We start from the raw sequence: 17,191 nt of genomic DNA on the forward strand, positions 1-17,191 counted from the left end.
AATTTAGGATATATATATATATATCCGTACACGATTTCTACCACAACGTTCTGTCCTAATGAGAACAGCATGAAAACACGCATTCCGTCAACACAAGCTCCGTTGCGCCTACCAGTTAAGTCCAACCATAACGCAATCATCCGAAAGCATTGCCCAACCATGACCGGTTCATAGCTCACGCTGTTGGCACCTGCTGTCCGGAGTGTGAAGTTCTGTGATGCTCATCTTAACTTTGAGAGTCACTTTTGCTATTGTAACAACCGTTTCAAAATCTAAATACTATCACACAACTTGGTTCCCAAATATCATCCCCAAATATGTCCCCACGTTATTAATGATACAATTCCCCAACAGATCTGATAACAAAATGTCAGATTATATGGAAGTGTTTTATTCTTATGTAAAATGTGAGTAATCATGTCATGGTATACAAAATATACTTCACTTTACCAAATACAAATGTATTAGATGTACAGTAAAAAGAACTTAAATAGTACACATCTCACTATGTACACTCAGCTGAAGTTAAAACAGATAATCATGGATAGTTGCTCATGATAACTGGTTCCTGACACATGCAAGGCACAAACTCTGCACATTCAACTGCAGCGCCTCATATATCCTGTACCCATAAGGACTTGGGAATGATGTTTCAAATAGGAATGCTTGGGAAAAATGAGGGCAATTTTCCAGCTGAAGCATTGGAAGTAAAGTTCATTTCAAAGTGTGTTAGGTGTCAAAGTCATTACAATGCAAGACATAACATTGGATTGTCTGTATTTTTAAGCTATCAAAGATGTCACTTTCTAAGCAAAGTACAGATTCTAGTACCTTTGTTGGGTTGAGTTCCATCAGATTCACGGAGTTTCACGGAGTCAACGAGTATTCAGAGCCATAAAAATAAATCAAATTACCTATACAATTATAGCAAAAAGAGCATTTTGTGTGACACTAAGCACTACACTAAAGCAGCGGAACTTCCTAGTGGAGCACTATGGACAGGAAAGACAAGTAGGTTGGAGATGTGTGTTTATACACAGTATTACCTAGGATGGCCTTTTCTTTCCTCAAAGACATTGGGTAATTGTTAATTTTTATTTTTTTAACTGGTTCATATGCTACTTTTTACCTTCACTAAACATAAACAGGCAATTATTGAAATACTATAAACCATTTAAAAAATATAAGGATTTGAACTGAAGGTTCTGTAAATACGGTATTATATAAGTTAATATATAAGACAACTAAGTACATTTTGGTAGAATAAAAAAGAAAACATTCCAACACCAACTCTCTTTTTGACACTATTCACTATCCACTATCTTTTTCTCTCCATAATCACTATATACCAACCAGATCACCTTAAGACAACTTAAAACAATGAACGATACATGTTTTAATGAATCATCGCTACAAATACCTTCACCCTGAGCATGGATCAGACATGAAGACATGGGTAAATATGATGAAATGTATAGTACTTTGTGGATTGACCAGATACCAGAGTAATGGCTATCTCAGCCAGAACACAGTTAAGGGCGGACCAATTTAACTTCTTGGTTTACAAGTTCACCATCATGTTTTCAAGAATAAGAAAAAAAAAAAAAAAAAAAAATAATAATTTCCCCGCTTAAAACGAAAATGCTAATGTACATATTGGCCAAGAATATAAACTTACAAGAAAATTTGTTTTAGATCTGAGGACAAAAATCTGTAAAACAATAATATATTTATTACATACACAAACCGTCTGCAACTGACCGCATGGATTGTATATTATGATCATCAGTTAAAGCTAAGCACTAAAAAGATCAGCAGGTTGGACACATTTAATAAAGGCATGCAGGCACATGTGATCTCTTCCATATATGGTGAGTGAGTGAGTGAGTGAGATAATCACGCAGTTTTCAGTTGAGAGTCTGTATATTAAAGGTAGTCCTAACCATGATATTCTGAATTGGAAAGATGAAAGATGTTGCAAACTTTCTTTTTGTCTAGTGATTTTGTATCAATTTTCAAAAAACATCAGTTAGTTTCCAACACATTTAAATAAGAACACATTTTGAGACTTTTCACCAACGTCATTATACCGTCTCTACCACTTCTTTGAATTCACCTGTCACTGAATACAGCACAACATCAGAGAATCAGGAAAAAGAATGACAAGCTTATGACTCTTGTATCACATGGGTGCATCACAAGTTGCATTAATCATGATTGTCAAAACACACCTAACACAATTAGTGGTTTGTACAATGTAAAGAAGAAATTCACAGGACAGTATTTTTTTCTGAAAAATAGTATTTGTTCAGTATCTGAAACAGCAACTGCAGCCAAAATAGAGAATTTCTGGCAATGACATACAAGAGGTAGAGCAGTTTTTTTCTCAACCAGATAGCCTAAAATCAATGGACCCATGTACACAGAGCGGGTTTAGATGGAGGAGGGGTGATACATTTGTTCAGCTTCTCGCATCCAGGTGGCGACCAGTTCTGAAATCAGAAGAGAACCAACCCATTGTAAGAGAACCCATGACAGGAGAACCAACTATAAGAGAACCCATCATAAGACTATCCAAAATAACCAATCATAGGAATAAACCATCACAAGATAACCCATGATAACTCACCACAAGATATCCTATCAATTTAAATAAAATTGATCACAAGATAACCCACCATAAAATAACCATCATAAGATACATATCACTATATATTTAGGTGACATGTCTGAAAACCCACCATAAGTCATCATAATTGAGTGAGTTTAGTTTTACGCCACACTCAGCAACATTCCAGCTATATGGTGACAGTCCGTGAATATTTGGTCTTGAGCAAACAATCCAGTGATCAACAACATGAGCATCCATCTATGTGTGGGATATAATGTCATGGGCTAGATCAAGTGTCAAAGTGAAGGATTAAGTGACATCTCACCATGACAGCCTTGTCACACCAGTTCAGCTGTGGTTTTCCCGGCACCAGAGCTGCTTGGTGCTCACTGATGACTTGTATGATGCCTGGCATCACAGACCTGTACTCAGCAGAGTCGGGTCTGGAGGAACAAATATACATGGCAGTGCTTAGGTCTGAAGAAACAAATTAAGGCGACAGTTCTTAGGTCTGAAGAAACAAATTATGGTGACAGTGCTTAGGTCTGAAGGAACAAATAAACATGATAGTGGGTAGGTCTGAAGAAGCAAATAAACATGGCAGTTCTTGGGTCTGAAGAAACAAATTAAGGTGACAGTGCTTATGTCTTAAAGGAACAAATAAACATGAAAGTGCTTAGGTTGGAAGGAACATATAAACATGACAGGTTTTTGAATTGAAGGAACATTTTCAACATGACAGTGCTCTGGTGTAAAGCAACAATTCAAATGACAAGCTTTTCATTTGGAGGAAAATTTCAACATGACAGGTTGGATTGAGATTTGGGGAGGTAGACTGAGTGAGCAAGTTTAGTTTTATGCCACACTAAGAAATATTCCAGCAATATGGTGGTAGTCTGTAAATAACTGAGTCTGGACCACACAATCATAAGCATAAGCATCAATCTATGCAGCTGGGATATCCGATCCTGTTTGTCGCCTCTTAGGACAAGCATGGGTTACTGAAGATCTTCACAGGTAAGATGGTAGTAAAAGCAAGGCAGAGGAAGGGAGGACACAGAGGAACATTACTGTGCTAGAAATGAAATGGAAGAAGAGGAAAGCTTTAACAGAGCTACCCACAGGCTTTCTAGACTTACTTGATCAAGTATTTCTCGCCAGGATCTTTCCCCAGATGAAACAGAAGCGGCTGACTGGAATGGTTTGTCTGATCATGAGTGGTCACGTTGGCTATCATCTCGCCAGGACAGAAGTCTGTACCCTGAGGATGTCCGGAACACAGTAAGTGACAGTAAATTGTCAGTGAATCAAAACTGTTAACTAATCTTTCAAGAGATAAACCATAGTCAGAATCACCTGACTAAGGGACATTACTCTACACAGTGACACATCTAACGGACATTACTCTACACAGTGACACATCTAGGGGACATTACTCTACACAGTGACACACATCTAAGGGACATTACTCTACACAGTGACACTTCTAAGGGACATCTCTACACAGTGACACATCTAAGGGACATTACTCTACACAGTGACTACACAGTGACTAGCAGTTAAGTCAGACCCTGACTCACCATCTTTAATTAAGGATTGCTTAGGATCAAACTGAGAAAAGAGGCCAATTTGAATCATCCTTCCTACATCTTTCATGTCTAGAATCCCTCCTGAACATTAAACTGAATGTGACTGAAACCTTACAGAATTGAACTCCTCTATGCTGTTGGTCCATGTCCATCTGTGTGCCTTGTACTGTCCCACTCTGACAGCCATCAACTCGTCACCACGGTAATAAAAGATGGTTCTGTGAACATTCCAGGTGTGACAAAAACCATCACATACAGAACTCATAAATCAAGAAACTTGATCAGTTAATTTGGGATTCAACCAAATATTCCTCAGATTCTGACACAACTAAGGGGCATTACTCTACACAGTGACTAGCAGTAAAGTCAGACCCTGACGTGTTACCACATCTCTATGTTGAATGACTAGATACCACATTTATTTTTGACCATTTTGTTGCCATAGATACCTCTATGATCATCGCTTTTTGGCACAACTAAGGGGCATAACTCTACAACATAAATAGGAGTTAAGTAGTTAAGTCAATCCTGAGCAATTAAGATAACTACATGTTGCATGACTAGACAAAATTTTACTTGTTGACAATCTTGTGCACTATAGACACTCCTGTCTCTTAGCTGTGCCAGAATCATACAAGAATAAGCTGTGTAAAGTTAGGCTCTGGCCTGCTAACATACATACTGAGCTGCAGGAACTGTTACCTAATATGGGTTATCCTATGGCCTTCTCATCTTTTGACAGACTTGACGAAAATATTCAGTTCTACCCATTGACTTATTATAATATCCATGTGTTGACAAAATTATTAATCCAGCAACCAAATGATTACCAGATACATTATTTTCACACCTACCAGTTTACCATACTGTTATCATATCTACTTATTAAATGAGCGAATGAGTGAGTGAGTTTTATGCCGCACTCAGCAATATTCCAGCAAGATCATAGAGGGGACACCAAAAATGGGCTTCACACATTTTGTCCATGTGGGAAATCGACCCCAGGTCTCTGGAGAGAGAATTGAATGCTTCAACCACAAGCCTACCGCACTTATCAAATGAAATGTTGACAACATATTCCTGTAAATTCATATATCTATCTGTATCATCTTCTCTACTAGTTGATATGCATGATGTCACAGTCATCTGCTGATGTTTTCACAGCAAAAAATAAAATTAACATTCCCCAGTTACTGTGCCACATATAACTCACAGACTTTATCTGTCTGATGCCAAGCTCATGACCATACCTATTGACTGGCTTGTTAGTAAACAGCGTCTGAGTGAGACTAATGCCGTCGATGACACGGTCGGAGGGTGGGGTCAGGCCAGCCAGCTCCACCAGGGTGGTAAACAGGTCCATGAGGGACCCCAGCTGATGGGACACCTGGTGTTGGGAGAGAGGACATCAGTGTTACTTAACCATACAAACACAGTGTAAGGCATTTCAAAAAGAATTGCATTAGAACCAATAATACAATAATACACCCAAAACTTATGAACGATAATTTCTGACAAAATATTTAATTGAAAAAAAAAAGGAATAAAGTAATAAAGTTTAGTTTAGTTTAGTTTCACGCCACATTTAGCAGTATTCCAGCAATATCATGGCGGGATACACTAGAAGTGGGCTTTGTACTGCTTTGTACCCATATGGGGAAGTGAACCTGGAACCTTGGCATCACAGCAAACACTTTAACCACTAGGCTAATAGGGTTCAGAGGCATAATGAAAGTATATGACACTTTGTGCGTGTAGACATATTTATCATGAAAGAAAGTTAGTAGCAGTAGTGGGTGAGTCTGGTATTAGTTTTACCCTGCTTTTAGCAATATTCCAGCAATATCAGCAAGGGATAACAGAAATAGGTTTCAAACATTGTATCCATGTAGGGTATCAAACTGTTAGTAACCAGAAACATGAAAGATAAATCATACGCATATTCAGGGTTAAAATATCTGGAAAGAGAAGAGAAAGAGGCTGTTACTATTGAACTACAACATGCAAAAGAATGGGTAAAAAGGGTTGAGCATCAGTACCGATCCCGCGGCAATCTTTCCTGGCCACATGGCGATAGTTGGCTCCCTCATGCCCCCTTCAAATGTTGTCTCCTTCCCACACAGGAACGGACCATTGTTACCCCCTGTGTACATACAAGGCCAAGTATGAAGAACATGTGACAGAGAAAGTGACCAATCAGAGAGAGTGGGTAGATTACAGGTAGGTGGGTGAAGGTGAAGGTCCACATTCATAATGAGTGTGGGCAGATGAGTTAGATTATGAATAGTTGTGCGATATTAGTTGTTTTATATGAAATGAAAATACTTCCAAAAGATTCCCCTTGCGTTGTAAAAGAAAGGATAAATATTTGCCTCAGTGAATGTTGGATGTTCAAAGATAAACTAAGCTAGGTACAGACATGGCTGAGCCAGGGTAAGCTGGAGGTCAGTGAGGGTGAAGTCTACACATCAGCCAGTGTGAGTGAAATGAAAAAAGAGGCATATTTGAAATATCCACGATCTCCAGAGTTTAAGGTGCACCTTTCCAGGTTTGATTTTCCCTAGCCACCAGGCGATGGTGGGTTCTCTCATACCACCCTCAAATGTCGTCTGCTTACCACACAGGAAAGGGCCATTGCTGCCACCTGGTGGCCAATTGCAGAAATTACATGGGTGATGTATACAAAACAGAATGTTATTTGAATGCAGTTCATAACAGCGACCTTCAGTGACAGTGTGGCTTCTACAAAACCAGATCAGAAAGATCATGACATTTGTGTCAGTGATTCAGTTGGCTTTAACCCAGGTTTGGAAGCATTCCAGTTATATTATGGCAGCTTAATATGTTATGAAAAACCCAAAATGATCTAAGCTTCAGATGTTTACTGCTTTTTAATACAAACAGGCTGACAAACCAATAAACATAATCAGGGACAACCAAGAGTTCAGCCAATGATACCCAGGAGTGATAACTGCGAAGCAGATACAGCACTTAACAGGCTCTTACATGACACATGAACCCTCAGATTTGCATAATGATCAGTTAAAAAAAAAACCCAGCAGGCTTGGTAGGATTCAAGAGGGCAGTGGAGGTTTCTAGTTGTTGTGGACACTTGGCTACACCACTGCCATCGTTCATAACTACAAGAGAGTATGCTATTCTGCTCCACAATTCCTTAGCAGGAACATAAAGCTTTAGCATGACATGAGTAACTGAAGTGTAAATGCAACAAAACGTCCAGATCTCAATTAAAGTGAAAGTCAACATTTATGATAAACATGAAAATCAGCTTGATGAGAACTCCACTTGTCACCCACAATGCAACAGCACTGCTCACTGATCCGACTTACCGCCTGTCTTTGCATATGTGGCACCACCATTGTCTGAGGAGAAGACAGCCAGTGTGTTGGTGTCGATGTTAAGTTCCTTCAGTTTGTTCAGAATGACCCCAACACCATAGTCCAGCTCCCTCACAGCATCCCCATAACTGGTGAAGAGCACATCAGTTTTCAGGCCATGTAGAGTTGGTAATGTGTTCCAGCAATATGAATACCCTGTCAAATTCTTCAAATTTGTTATTTAGCGTTTAATCCTGGAAATTCTAACTCAAAATTTGCCTTGTCAGAAACCAACCTATTCTTGAAATCCATAAAACAGTACTTCTCTCCAAGTACCATATTTGCCATAAGACATGCTCGGGGCTCTTACAAAAATTTAGCAGTGAGCTCAAACTTATTTCACACCTCTGTTAGAAAGAATTACTGGAAAAATCAGACCTTCCATGGAGATATGTATATAAAAAGAATGTAACAGTCACAAGTAGATTTTCATATGAACTTTCGATCAAAGTAAGGGCCCTTGCATAGACTGTTAACATACTTGTCAAAAAGATTGAGCATGGGACTAAGCATGGTAAAAACGGTATTTGGTGAGTGTGAGAGTAATGTCTCTACTTACAGGCCCCTCTCACTGGTACCCAGAAACTTGCGGGAAGCATACAGTGGATCATGGGTAGCGTCCACTGCCCAGTAGAGCAGGAAAGGCTGGTCCGCTGCTGCCTGCTTCTCTATGAACTCTATTGCCTCCTGTATAGAGAGTGAGTGAAGTGGGTTTTATGTCATTTGGGCAATTTTTAACTACTGGTATATTTACAGCATCAGCTTAAAGCAGGATGACAGTCTAAAGTGATGTAGGTTCTATACAAAATATCATTTTTATGAAACCTGCACAGGTAAATTGAGCATAGGTAACAGTCATTTCATTAAGATCTTTACATTTGTTGCTAAGCACACTGAAGGAAAACAGTATGTCATGTAACAAATATAACCAACTCAAAGACCAGGGGCTCCTTTCACCAAGCAACCAGTACTAAGGTTAACCTTAACTCCCAGCCTTTAACACTGCACTAAGGTTACCTTAGTGAGTTCAGTCACCTCAATGCTAGGTGAAAGAAGGCCCAGGGCTGCATCGCAAAACCTTTTTCTGCTTGTTATTTCACTTAACACTCCTGCCATATGGCAGCAGTCTGTAAATAACCAAGTCTAGATCAGACAATCTTGTGACTATGGCAGCAGTCTGTAAATAATCAAGTCTAGATCAGACAATCTTGTGACTGACATCATAGAATTAATCTATGAATTTGGGATGCAATGTCAAGTCCCAACCAAGAAAGCTAGTCTCACCACACAATCCTGTTAGATACCTCTTACATCAAGCATGGGTTACTGAAGATCACTCGTAACCCCGCATCATCCCTGGTGCATCACAGAGAGTGATGTTAAAGCTATGTGAATCATTCATCACATGCTTACATAGAGGAACATACAGTATGGATCATAGTGGGACAAGGTGATACAAATTAATTACATCCTACATTGATATATAACTGTGTGAGGTTCGACTCTCCAGACGGCTCAATCTTGAATTCTTCGTAGTATCTGCAACAAAAACATTGACATGAGCACACAGGGAGAGGAACATTACACTAGGCAAGACAGAGGCTGGCTCCACCATCTTCCATGTTGAAGATATTCCAGTGGCTTGGGGAATTATGGTAAGTGGGAGTATCCTCTCTCTCTCCTGGGTCCTGATCCACTAACATTCAGAATGTTTTGAGCGATCACAACTATATAGTTTATTAGAGACTTACAAATGACATGGCGCATTGAATGCTTTGTGGATCTGAGCCTAGGTTTTCAAAGCGCTACGGTATTTGTATGTGCAATATAATAAACATTAACTTACATCTATCATAGTGCTAAGAGAGCCTTGAAAATCTCAGTTAGATCCCTTTGAGTAGTATTTTGGCAAACCTACAAAGGCAAAGGTTTGGCAAAGACCCCGATACCAGTCCTGTGTTTTTCAAAATCTCAAATTTAACATGCTTGAAACTTGAAGTGAAAAACTGACTGCCATACAAAACAAAGCAATGAATAAAATCCTTTTGATGAACAGCCTGTCTTCATGGCCATTAAAAAATTGACACTGACTTTGCTTTCTATGTAATATGAGTTACCTCCCCTACCATACCATCATGTTGATGAGAGAGTAAGAACACTGGTAAACAAGGACAAGCTGGAACGTCACAGAGAACATGGTCATGAGAAAAGGGTGGTGCATGGCAACGAGCAAACCCATTTGGGTTATGAAAGAGAGAGAACCTGTTGGCTAGCTGCAGACGCCTTGCTTATAAGACTCTTGCGGTCTGTATAACAATTCTGTAATATTATACACTTGATCGCAGACAACCGGTGGCCCCTTCCCTCACAATGGCAAGCACTCATACATATTAATATGGGTCAGTTTTCAGGTCGGTGCTCAACTTAAGTATGTTGATGTTTGATTGGTGGGTAAAATGTCAGTGATAATAGAAATGCAAGCCCCGGAATACAGACCATGGGATAGAGGGACATGCTAACCATTTTAGTTTTATTTCACTGTCTTGAAGTTTCAGAGTTATGTCCCTTTGAACCCTCTCATTGTGCTTGTGTCCACAAAGCTGCTGCGTTATTTTGAATTTCCCCTATGTGTCTGTTGAAGCACCTCTCACCTCCCAACCATATAAGCATCCTTGTAGACAGGAATGTTTGGGGTCTTCTTGTCATCAAAAGGACCAAAATGGCAGTTAGGGGCACCAAACCACTCATTGAATCCGTGCTTCAAGGGGTGGTACTGTGGCTGCTGACCTAGATGCCTGGAAAATGGAAGGTATCAAATTCAGCATCTCGCCAAACTTTTGAAATACTTTATGATTAAAGATGTAAAGCTGATATAAAACTAGTCAAAATGATTGGAATTCAGTTGAAGACAGTTACTAACACTTGGTGATATCGTTTTAGACATTAATGACAGTTACTAACACTTGGTGATATCATTTTAGACAAATGACAGTTACTAACACTTGGTGATATCGTTTTAGACAAATGACTTTTTATTCAAAATAAATTAACTACTGATGGTATGATAATCTAAAATTTAGAGTCTTCAGCAAGTCATACTTGCCAAAAGGGAATCAAATAGGATTGAGAGGTCAGGTCAATTGACTTAGTTGATACGTGTCAATGTATCCCAGCTATGAAGACTGATGCACATAGTGCCTGTCACTGGATTTTCTGATCCACCATTTTGCTAGAATATCAGCCATCCCACCTCCTTACCATTTCCCGATGATCTTGTTCCGGTAACCAGCCTTCTGTAGGAGTTCTGGAAAGAGGATCTCTTCATCTGGTATCCCACCCACAATGTCCTGAGGGGTGTATGCTGATAATCATTTAGAAATACAGAAACAAAAATATGCTTTAGTTCCATATAATTACAATTATATATTCATTGCCTTCTCATAAAAGTAGTCATAAACAGTTTTCTGGTTAAATGGTAACATGGAATTTTTCTTCAGTCATTTAGGAATTCAACCCAATAATTTTTAACAAAAGGAAGAAAATTCCATTAATAGAAAGTAGTGAATACTGGATTTACAAGATTGATGAAATGCAAATGATGAAGTCAAGGAGGAAACAGATGATGAAAGGAGATTAAGGGACATTTTATTCCTACCTTTGGGAATGTTTCATCTGTGTGAATATTAATTTTTCTCATATGCATTGGCATTGGCATTGGCAAGTGCTGTGCTCACAAAGTGGGATATCCTGTACTTTTTTCAAATGGAATATATTGATCAAAAAAGGAAGGTAAAAAACTCGATGCTCACCATTTCTAGCATGGGCATTGTTTGAGTAGAAGCCATTCCTAATCGGAAGCCTGCCAGACAGTAACGCTGCTCGAGCTACGGAGAGACAGGCACATGATACTTCAGTGAACAATTAGGTGGTGCATATTTTAATGGGCCTTTCATATCAAGACTTGACAGAGCAACTGAATTAATCACACAATAACATTAGTTGCTAACTATGAAATTCTATGATCTTAAACATTTAATGGTAGTCTAAACATTAATTTATTAGGCCAGACCAATTCTATTTCTTGTTTTATGGATTTTGGTCCTCTGAAAACCTAAAGACAGATGGGAAAAAGAATAAAAATATAATTTCCAATCAAAGTAATATTCCTTGTAAATACTTAAAGTATTTTTCTTTTGGCAATTGATGAAGTGAATATGGGTGAAAAAAACCAACCTAAAAAGTATTTTCTTGTGAGTTTACATTTTCAGCCAATAAAATCATTAATTTTTTTTTTTTTTTCTTATACTTGAAAAAATATGGCAGGTGGATCCGTAAAACAAGAAATAAAATTGGTCTGGCCTTATGTACATCAAGTCATTTAGACTAAAAAAAAATTTGTTATTAAATGTAAATGAAGAAAACTCAAACTTATCATTGTGTATCTTATTTCACGAAACTGTACCATTTGGATCAGTTGGTAATAGTGTTTAGATTCATTTATAATAAATACTTAGTTATTTTGACTAAAAAATTATCTCTTATTTCATAAAGAAAAAAGTGAGCGAATGAGTGTTTTCATAAACAGTAATAAAGTGATATGTTCAAGGCACAATTCAACAAAGTATTTATAAAGCTATGACAATCGTTACTCATACTTTATCTTAGGTAAATCATAGTTTTATGGTCACTTTGTGGAACAGAGCCTCAAAAAACATCAGCTCTCCACTGTTCAGGAAGATATCACCACAGTGCTGATTAGTATAGAGTGGACATCTTCCTGAACAGTAATGAGTGGATATCTTTTGAAAATTACTGAGTGGATATCTTCCATAACAGTGTACTTAGTGAATATCTTCCATAACAGTACTGAGTGGATATCTTCATGAACTCATCCATGAAGTACTGTCCAACAAAACTGGTTGAGCACTGCTCAACAACACCTAAAAATAGAAGCTGCCCTCTGTTAAGTCAGTATTCTTTACTTTCCATAGTGATATCAGATCAGTATGTCAATAAGACACGTCAGCTCCTTACTGTCAAGTAACATGACCTCATGTTATAAGGTAACCATGGCAATGTCAATAAGACACGTCAGCTCCGTACTGTCAAGTATCATGACTTCATGTTATAAGGTAACCATGGCAATGTCAATAAGACACGTCAGCTCCGTACTGTCAAGTATCATGACCTCATGTTATAAGGTAACCATGGCAATGTCAATAAGACACGTCAGCTCCGTACTGTCAAGTATCATGACCTCATGTTATAAGGTAACCATGGCAATGTCAATAAGACACGTCAGCTCCGTACTGTCAAGTAACATGACCTCATGTTATAAGGTAACCATGGCAATGTCAATAAGACACGTCAGCTCCGTACTGTCAAGTATCATGACCTCATGTTATAAGGTAACCATGGCAATGTCAATAAGACACGTCAGCTCCGTACTGTCAAGTATCATGACTTCATGTTATAAGGTAACCATGGCAATGTCAATAAGACACGTCAGCTCCGTACTGTCAAGTATCATGACCTCATGTTATAAGGTAACCATGGCAATGTCAATAAGACACGTCAGCACTATACTGTCAAGTATCATGACTTCATGTTATAAGGTAACCATGGCAATGTCAATAAGACACGTCAGCACTATACTGTCAAGTATCATGACTTCATGTTATAAGGTAACCATGGCAATGTCAATAAGATACGTCAGCTCCATACTGTCAAGTATCATGACCTCATGTTGTAAGGTAACCATGGCACTACAACTGTGGTAGCCCTAGCTACAATGAATCATTGAATCATACAACTAGAATTTGACCCTGGTATGTCATCAGCATGAATGCTGCACAGTATATATCAGAAATCAGTTGGAAAGTAATCTTAGCACAGACAGATGATAGTTATATCGCTGTTATCAGTCTGAAGAATGCAGCATGGCAAAAACTGATCAATGTTAATCTTATATTGCTATTGGGGTTGTTGTCACCAAGGGTACTACAGATGTGTACCCCAGGTATGTTTCTGGGCCAAAATCAGAATACAGAAACATACCCTACCATGAGTCTATTCTGCATTGTCCCGTTTTCTTGACAAGAACTGTCATACTGTTGTATTAAATCATAGACAGTAACAAATATTTTGGAATGTACAATACCACTCACAATCAGCTGAAAGGGAACAACATATGGCTTTGGTTTGGGATTGTGTAACATGGACTTGTCCCCTGTTTATGGTACTGGGTGTGCTACTGTATCTTGATTTTGTTTAGGGTATGTTTCTGCATACAGAAACATAGGTGGGGTACCTGTCCTGACAGCGACCCCTTTATCCACAGAAATGGTGAGATACCAGCTGGCAATGACAACATGATGGAAACATAAGAGGAAATACTTCTCTAAACCTAGTGTTTGTTTGTTGTACTCAGCAATATTTGTACATAATCAAATCTGAACCAGACAATCCAGTGATCAATGACATGACCATCAGTCTACCCGACTGGGATACGATGACATGTTTTAACCAAGTCAGCAAGCCTGACCACCTGATCCCATTAGTCACCTCTTGCAACAAGCATGGGTTGCTGAAGACCAGTTCTAATCTGTACCTTCATTGGTATCTAACACTGGGACATTTATAATGATGTACATACACGGTGAGCACAGTGGGTTGGCCGAGTAGAAGTCTGGCAGCAGCATGCCATTGGCGGCCATCTTGTCTAAGTTGGGGGTCTCCTTCGCTGGGTGACCATACACCCCTAGGTCTCCCCAACCCATCTACAATAAATGGATCATGTCAGCAGGGAGCTTAGCATTCATCAGGTAAAGAAAAAATACAATAAAATCTATTTTCTGTCAGTCTAAATGTTACCACTATTTCAGACTAGGAGGAGATAAACAAAAGAGCATCTGGGTTGTTTGTTCAAGCATCATGGCTGACACATCTCCTGACCTCAAGCAATGATGATTTAATGGATAAGAGGAAACATCATGTAATAATTTTTTGCTTGGTTGTTTAATGCCGCACTTAGCTATAGTTCCAGGTATATGGTGGCAGTCTGTAACTAATCCTGTCTGGAAGAGACAATAGAGTGATCAACATTATGAGCATTGCAGCTGGGATATGATGACAGGTGTCCGCCATGTCCTGTTAGTCACATCCTATCACAAGCATGGGTTAATGAAGATCAAATCTACCCTAGATCATCACAAGTTCACAATGTGTTAAGACTCAAGAAATATAAATCTGAATTATGTAAGAATCACATATTTTTATGGCCAGCCAGCCCATCATGTTTCTTCAAAACTCTGCCCAAAGATCCTTCAAGATTTGCTGCTACACATATAACTGCTGAATTCATAAAATGACTTACACTGTGCAAGATGGCTGCTTAGAAGTCAATGTGTACAAAATTGACGTTGATACATAAGCTCAACTTGATTCAGATTATATGATTTTACAGTACCACAAATTTTATCAAAACATATACTGACATACAACAATTGTAAGTAATACCTGTGTTCCTTATTGGCAAGGTCTCAAAATTCGAGTTTGACAGTATCATCTTCATAGTTATGTATCTTAGGGAACAGTAATTATTTATCTTTTGATATAAGTCTTCTTATTGTCTTATTCTTCAGATAAGTAGATCATGACCAGATCATGTATATAATGACTGATAGATAACAATCAACCTTGAAACACTGACAGAGATACAGATATGTCTGTATATCTATATAAGTCACATATCTTCAGTACAGTAGGTACAATGACACAAATAATTCTGACAAACTGTAGAATATTAAGAAATGACAATGGCTCATAAGAAGAATTGTATTTGTAATATTCTTATTGTTCATGAATAATAGGTAAACTGTCCTAAAAACCATTAATAGTAAACACTCTTTTTAAATGTATCTGATTCTGCATCAATACAATATTCTAGAATGTTTTCATAATTTCTGATCTTATGTCACCATCTGAAAGAAGGGTTCTTATTCTGCTGCCACTTGTTTACACTGTAAAATACCATACCACTAAGAGAAGTCACTGGATGTGTCAAGCCATTTTTTTGCAAACATAACACTGTATCCCTTCCATGTGCTATTGAAACATTACTGTTCAACAAACAAGAATAAACTGTTCCTTATCAACAGCTGTTATCTAGTCATAACTAGAAAGCCTCTTGCACAAAGTTAATGTGAAAAGATGAGACAATTCACACACGCACGCACGCGCACACATGCACGCACGCACGCGTAATTAATAAGGTGTCTTAATTGTATACATTTCATATTATGTAGAAATTCTTCCTTTCAGTAAATGTAACAATATCTATTATATTTCGAACTATATTGTATTAAACTTTAAAGTAAAATGCAAAATGCCAGTGCATAATTTGAACGAGAAGGAAAATCAATCATTTTCATGCTTAGAAAGTGTAACGTTGTCTCAGTATATAGCTGAGATAATCCATATATAGATCAGCTCGCGCACAATCATGTGACTGACAACAATAAAATGATGTATACATATAGTGATGCGTCTATCATCTGTCACTGATATTGCATATGAATGTACGTACTGTACAACTCAAAAGACAAGTGCAAGTTGGTACTTACATCGTCCATCAACATGATCACGAAATTTGGTTTGCTGGCCGCATGGCAGTTGACAAATAAAAGCGCAGCGAAAACTGCACAGACGAGAGACATCATCCTGTCGACGCTGATCATCAGCTGGTCGTACAATCAATGGTTCAAAAGATCCGCTTGTCTGTCATGTGCTTCGAAACTTAACACGCCCACTTTTCGAAGGGAGATAACCCTCAGCTTCGCATCACTGCGCCGACCATTACAAAATCACTACATGTGCGAATCAAGAGGGGTGTTGTTTTGTGGTCCGTGCTTGCGTGCACCCCCACTTTTGTCCAGAAAGTTTGTTAAATCACCTCGGTGAAATTTGACTGTGCACCCCCCTCCCCCACCCTTTTTTTCGCAATAGTGTGCAACCCCCCTTTCTCATAAAGCTGTATCCGCCCCTGTATGACCGGATATTATTGAGAATTTAAAGACTGTAGATTTTTATTTTTATTTTTTTCATTCTTTATCAGCGTATAAAATGTGAGTATTTGCAGAACATAATTCAAAGACAGATGAACAGTTAGTATTTTGACACCAAGGGCAGCAATGCAGGCTTTAATGCGGTGGGGCATACTACTGATCAAAGAGGTTGGAAAGCCGTGGTGCATGAACCTCCTCTTCTTTCATGTCAGCAATGTTTGTCATTTTCTTCTTATTTTACCTTTCCTTCATAAGTCCCCAAACATTTTCTATTGGATTTAGGTCAGCTCTATAGCTTGGCCAGTATAATAATGTCACATTTTGGGTCCAAAATCAGGCCTATGCTTTGAACGATGTTTTGGCTCGTTGTCCTGCTGGAAAATTCAAATATTTGCCCCTAACACAAATAAGCACTCCACGTGTCTCCTGTCACTTGGTCATTTTTTCTTGGAATACCTGCACTTCCCTGGTGCTCAATGCCATAATCCATTTGCAATATTTTTCAAAACACTATAAACAGTGGACAAA

General features: G+C 38.5%; 1 protein-coding gene across 2 annotated transcripts; it reads right to left on the reverse strand.

The window, feature by feature from the left end:
- Window positions 1-372: 372 nt before the first annotated feature.
- On the reverse strand, window positions 373-16,418 carry LOC137258398 (N-acetylgalactosamine-6-sulfatase-like). 2 transcript variants are annotated; one of them, XM_067796068.1, is made up of 14 exons: window positions 16,223-16,418; window positions 14,254-14,377; window positions 11,408-11,482; window positions 10,857-10,959; window positions 10,250-10,393; window positions 9,074-9,137; window positions 8,158-8,285; window positions 7,551-7,687; window positions 6,240-6,343; window positions 5,451-5,587; window positions 4,316-4,418; window positions 3,751-3,872; window positions 2,937-3,054; window positions 373-2,492 (listed from the first exon to the last, which is right to left on the reverse strand). In XM_067796068.1, the coding sequence occupies exons 1-14, from the start codon at window positions 16,334-16,336 to the stop codon at window positions 2,406-2,408; spliced, it is 1,560 nt and encodes a 519-aa protein (XP_067652169.1). In that variant the 5' UTR covers window positions 16,337-16,418; the 3' UTR covers window positions 373-2,405. The 2 variants fall into 2 exon arrangements, with proteins under 2 accessions (XP_067652169.1, XP_067652168.1); XM_067796067.1 differs by lacking the exon at window positions 6,240-6,343 and adding an exon at window positions 6,741-6,844 and having other exon boundaries at window positions 374-2,492; window positions 16,223-16,374.
- Between the last annotated feature and the right edge of the window lie 773 nt (window positions 16,419-17,191).

This window comes from Haliotis asinina, chromosome 12 (genome assembly GCF_037392515.1).
Source record: "Haliotis asinina isolate JCU_RB_2024 chromosome 12, JCU_Hal_asi_v2, whole genome shotgun sequence".
Taxonomy (NCBI): domain Eukaryota; kingdom Metazoa; phylum Mollusca; class Gastropoda; order Lepetellida; family Haliotidae; genus Haliotis; species Haliotis asinina.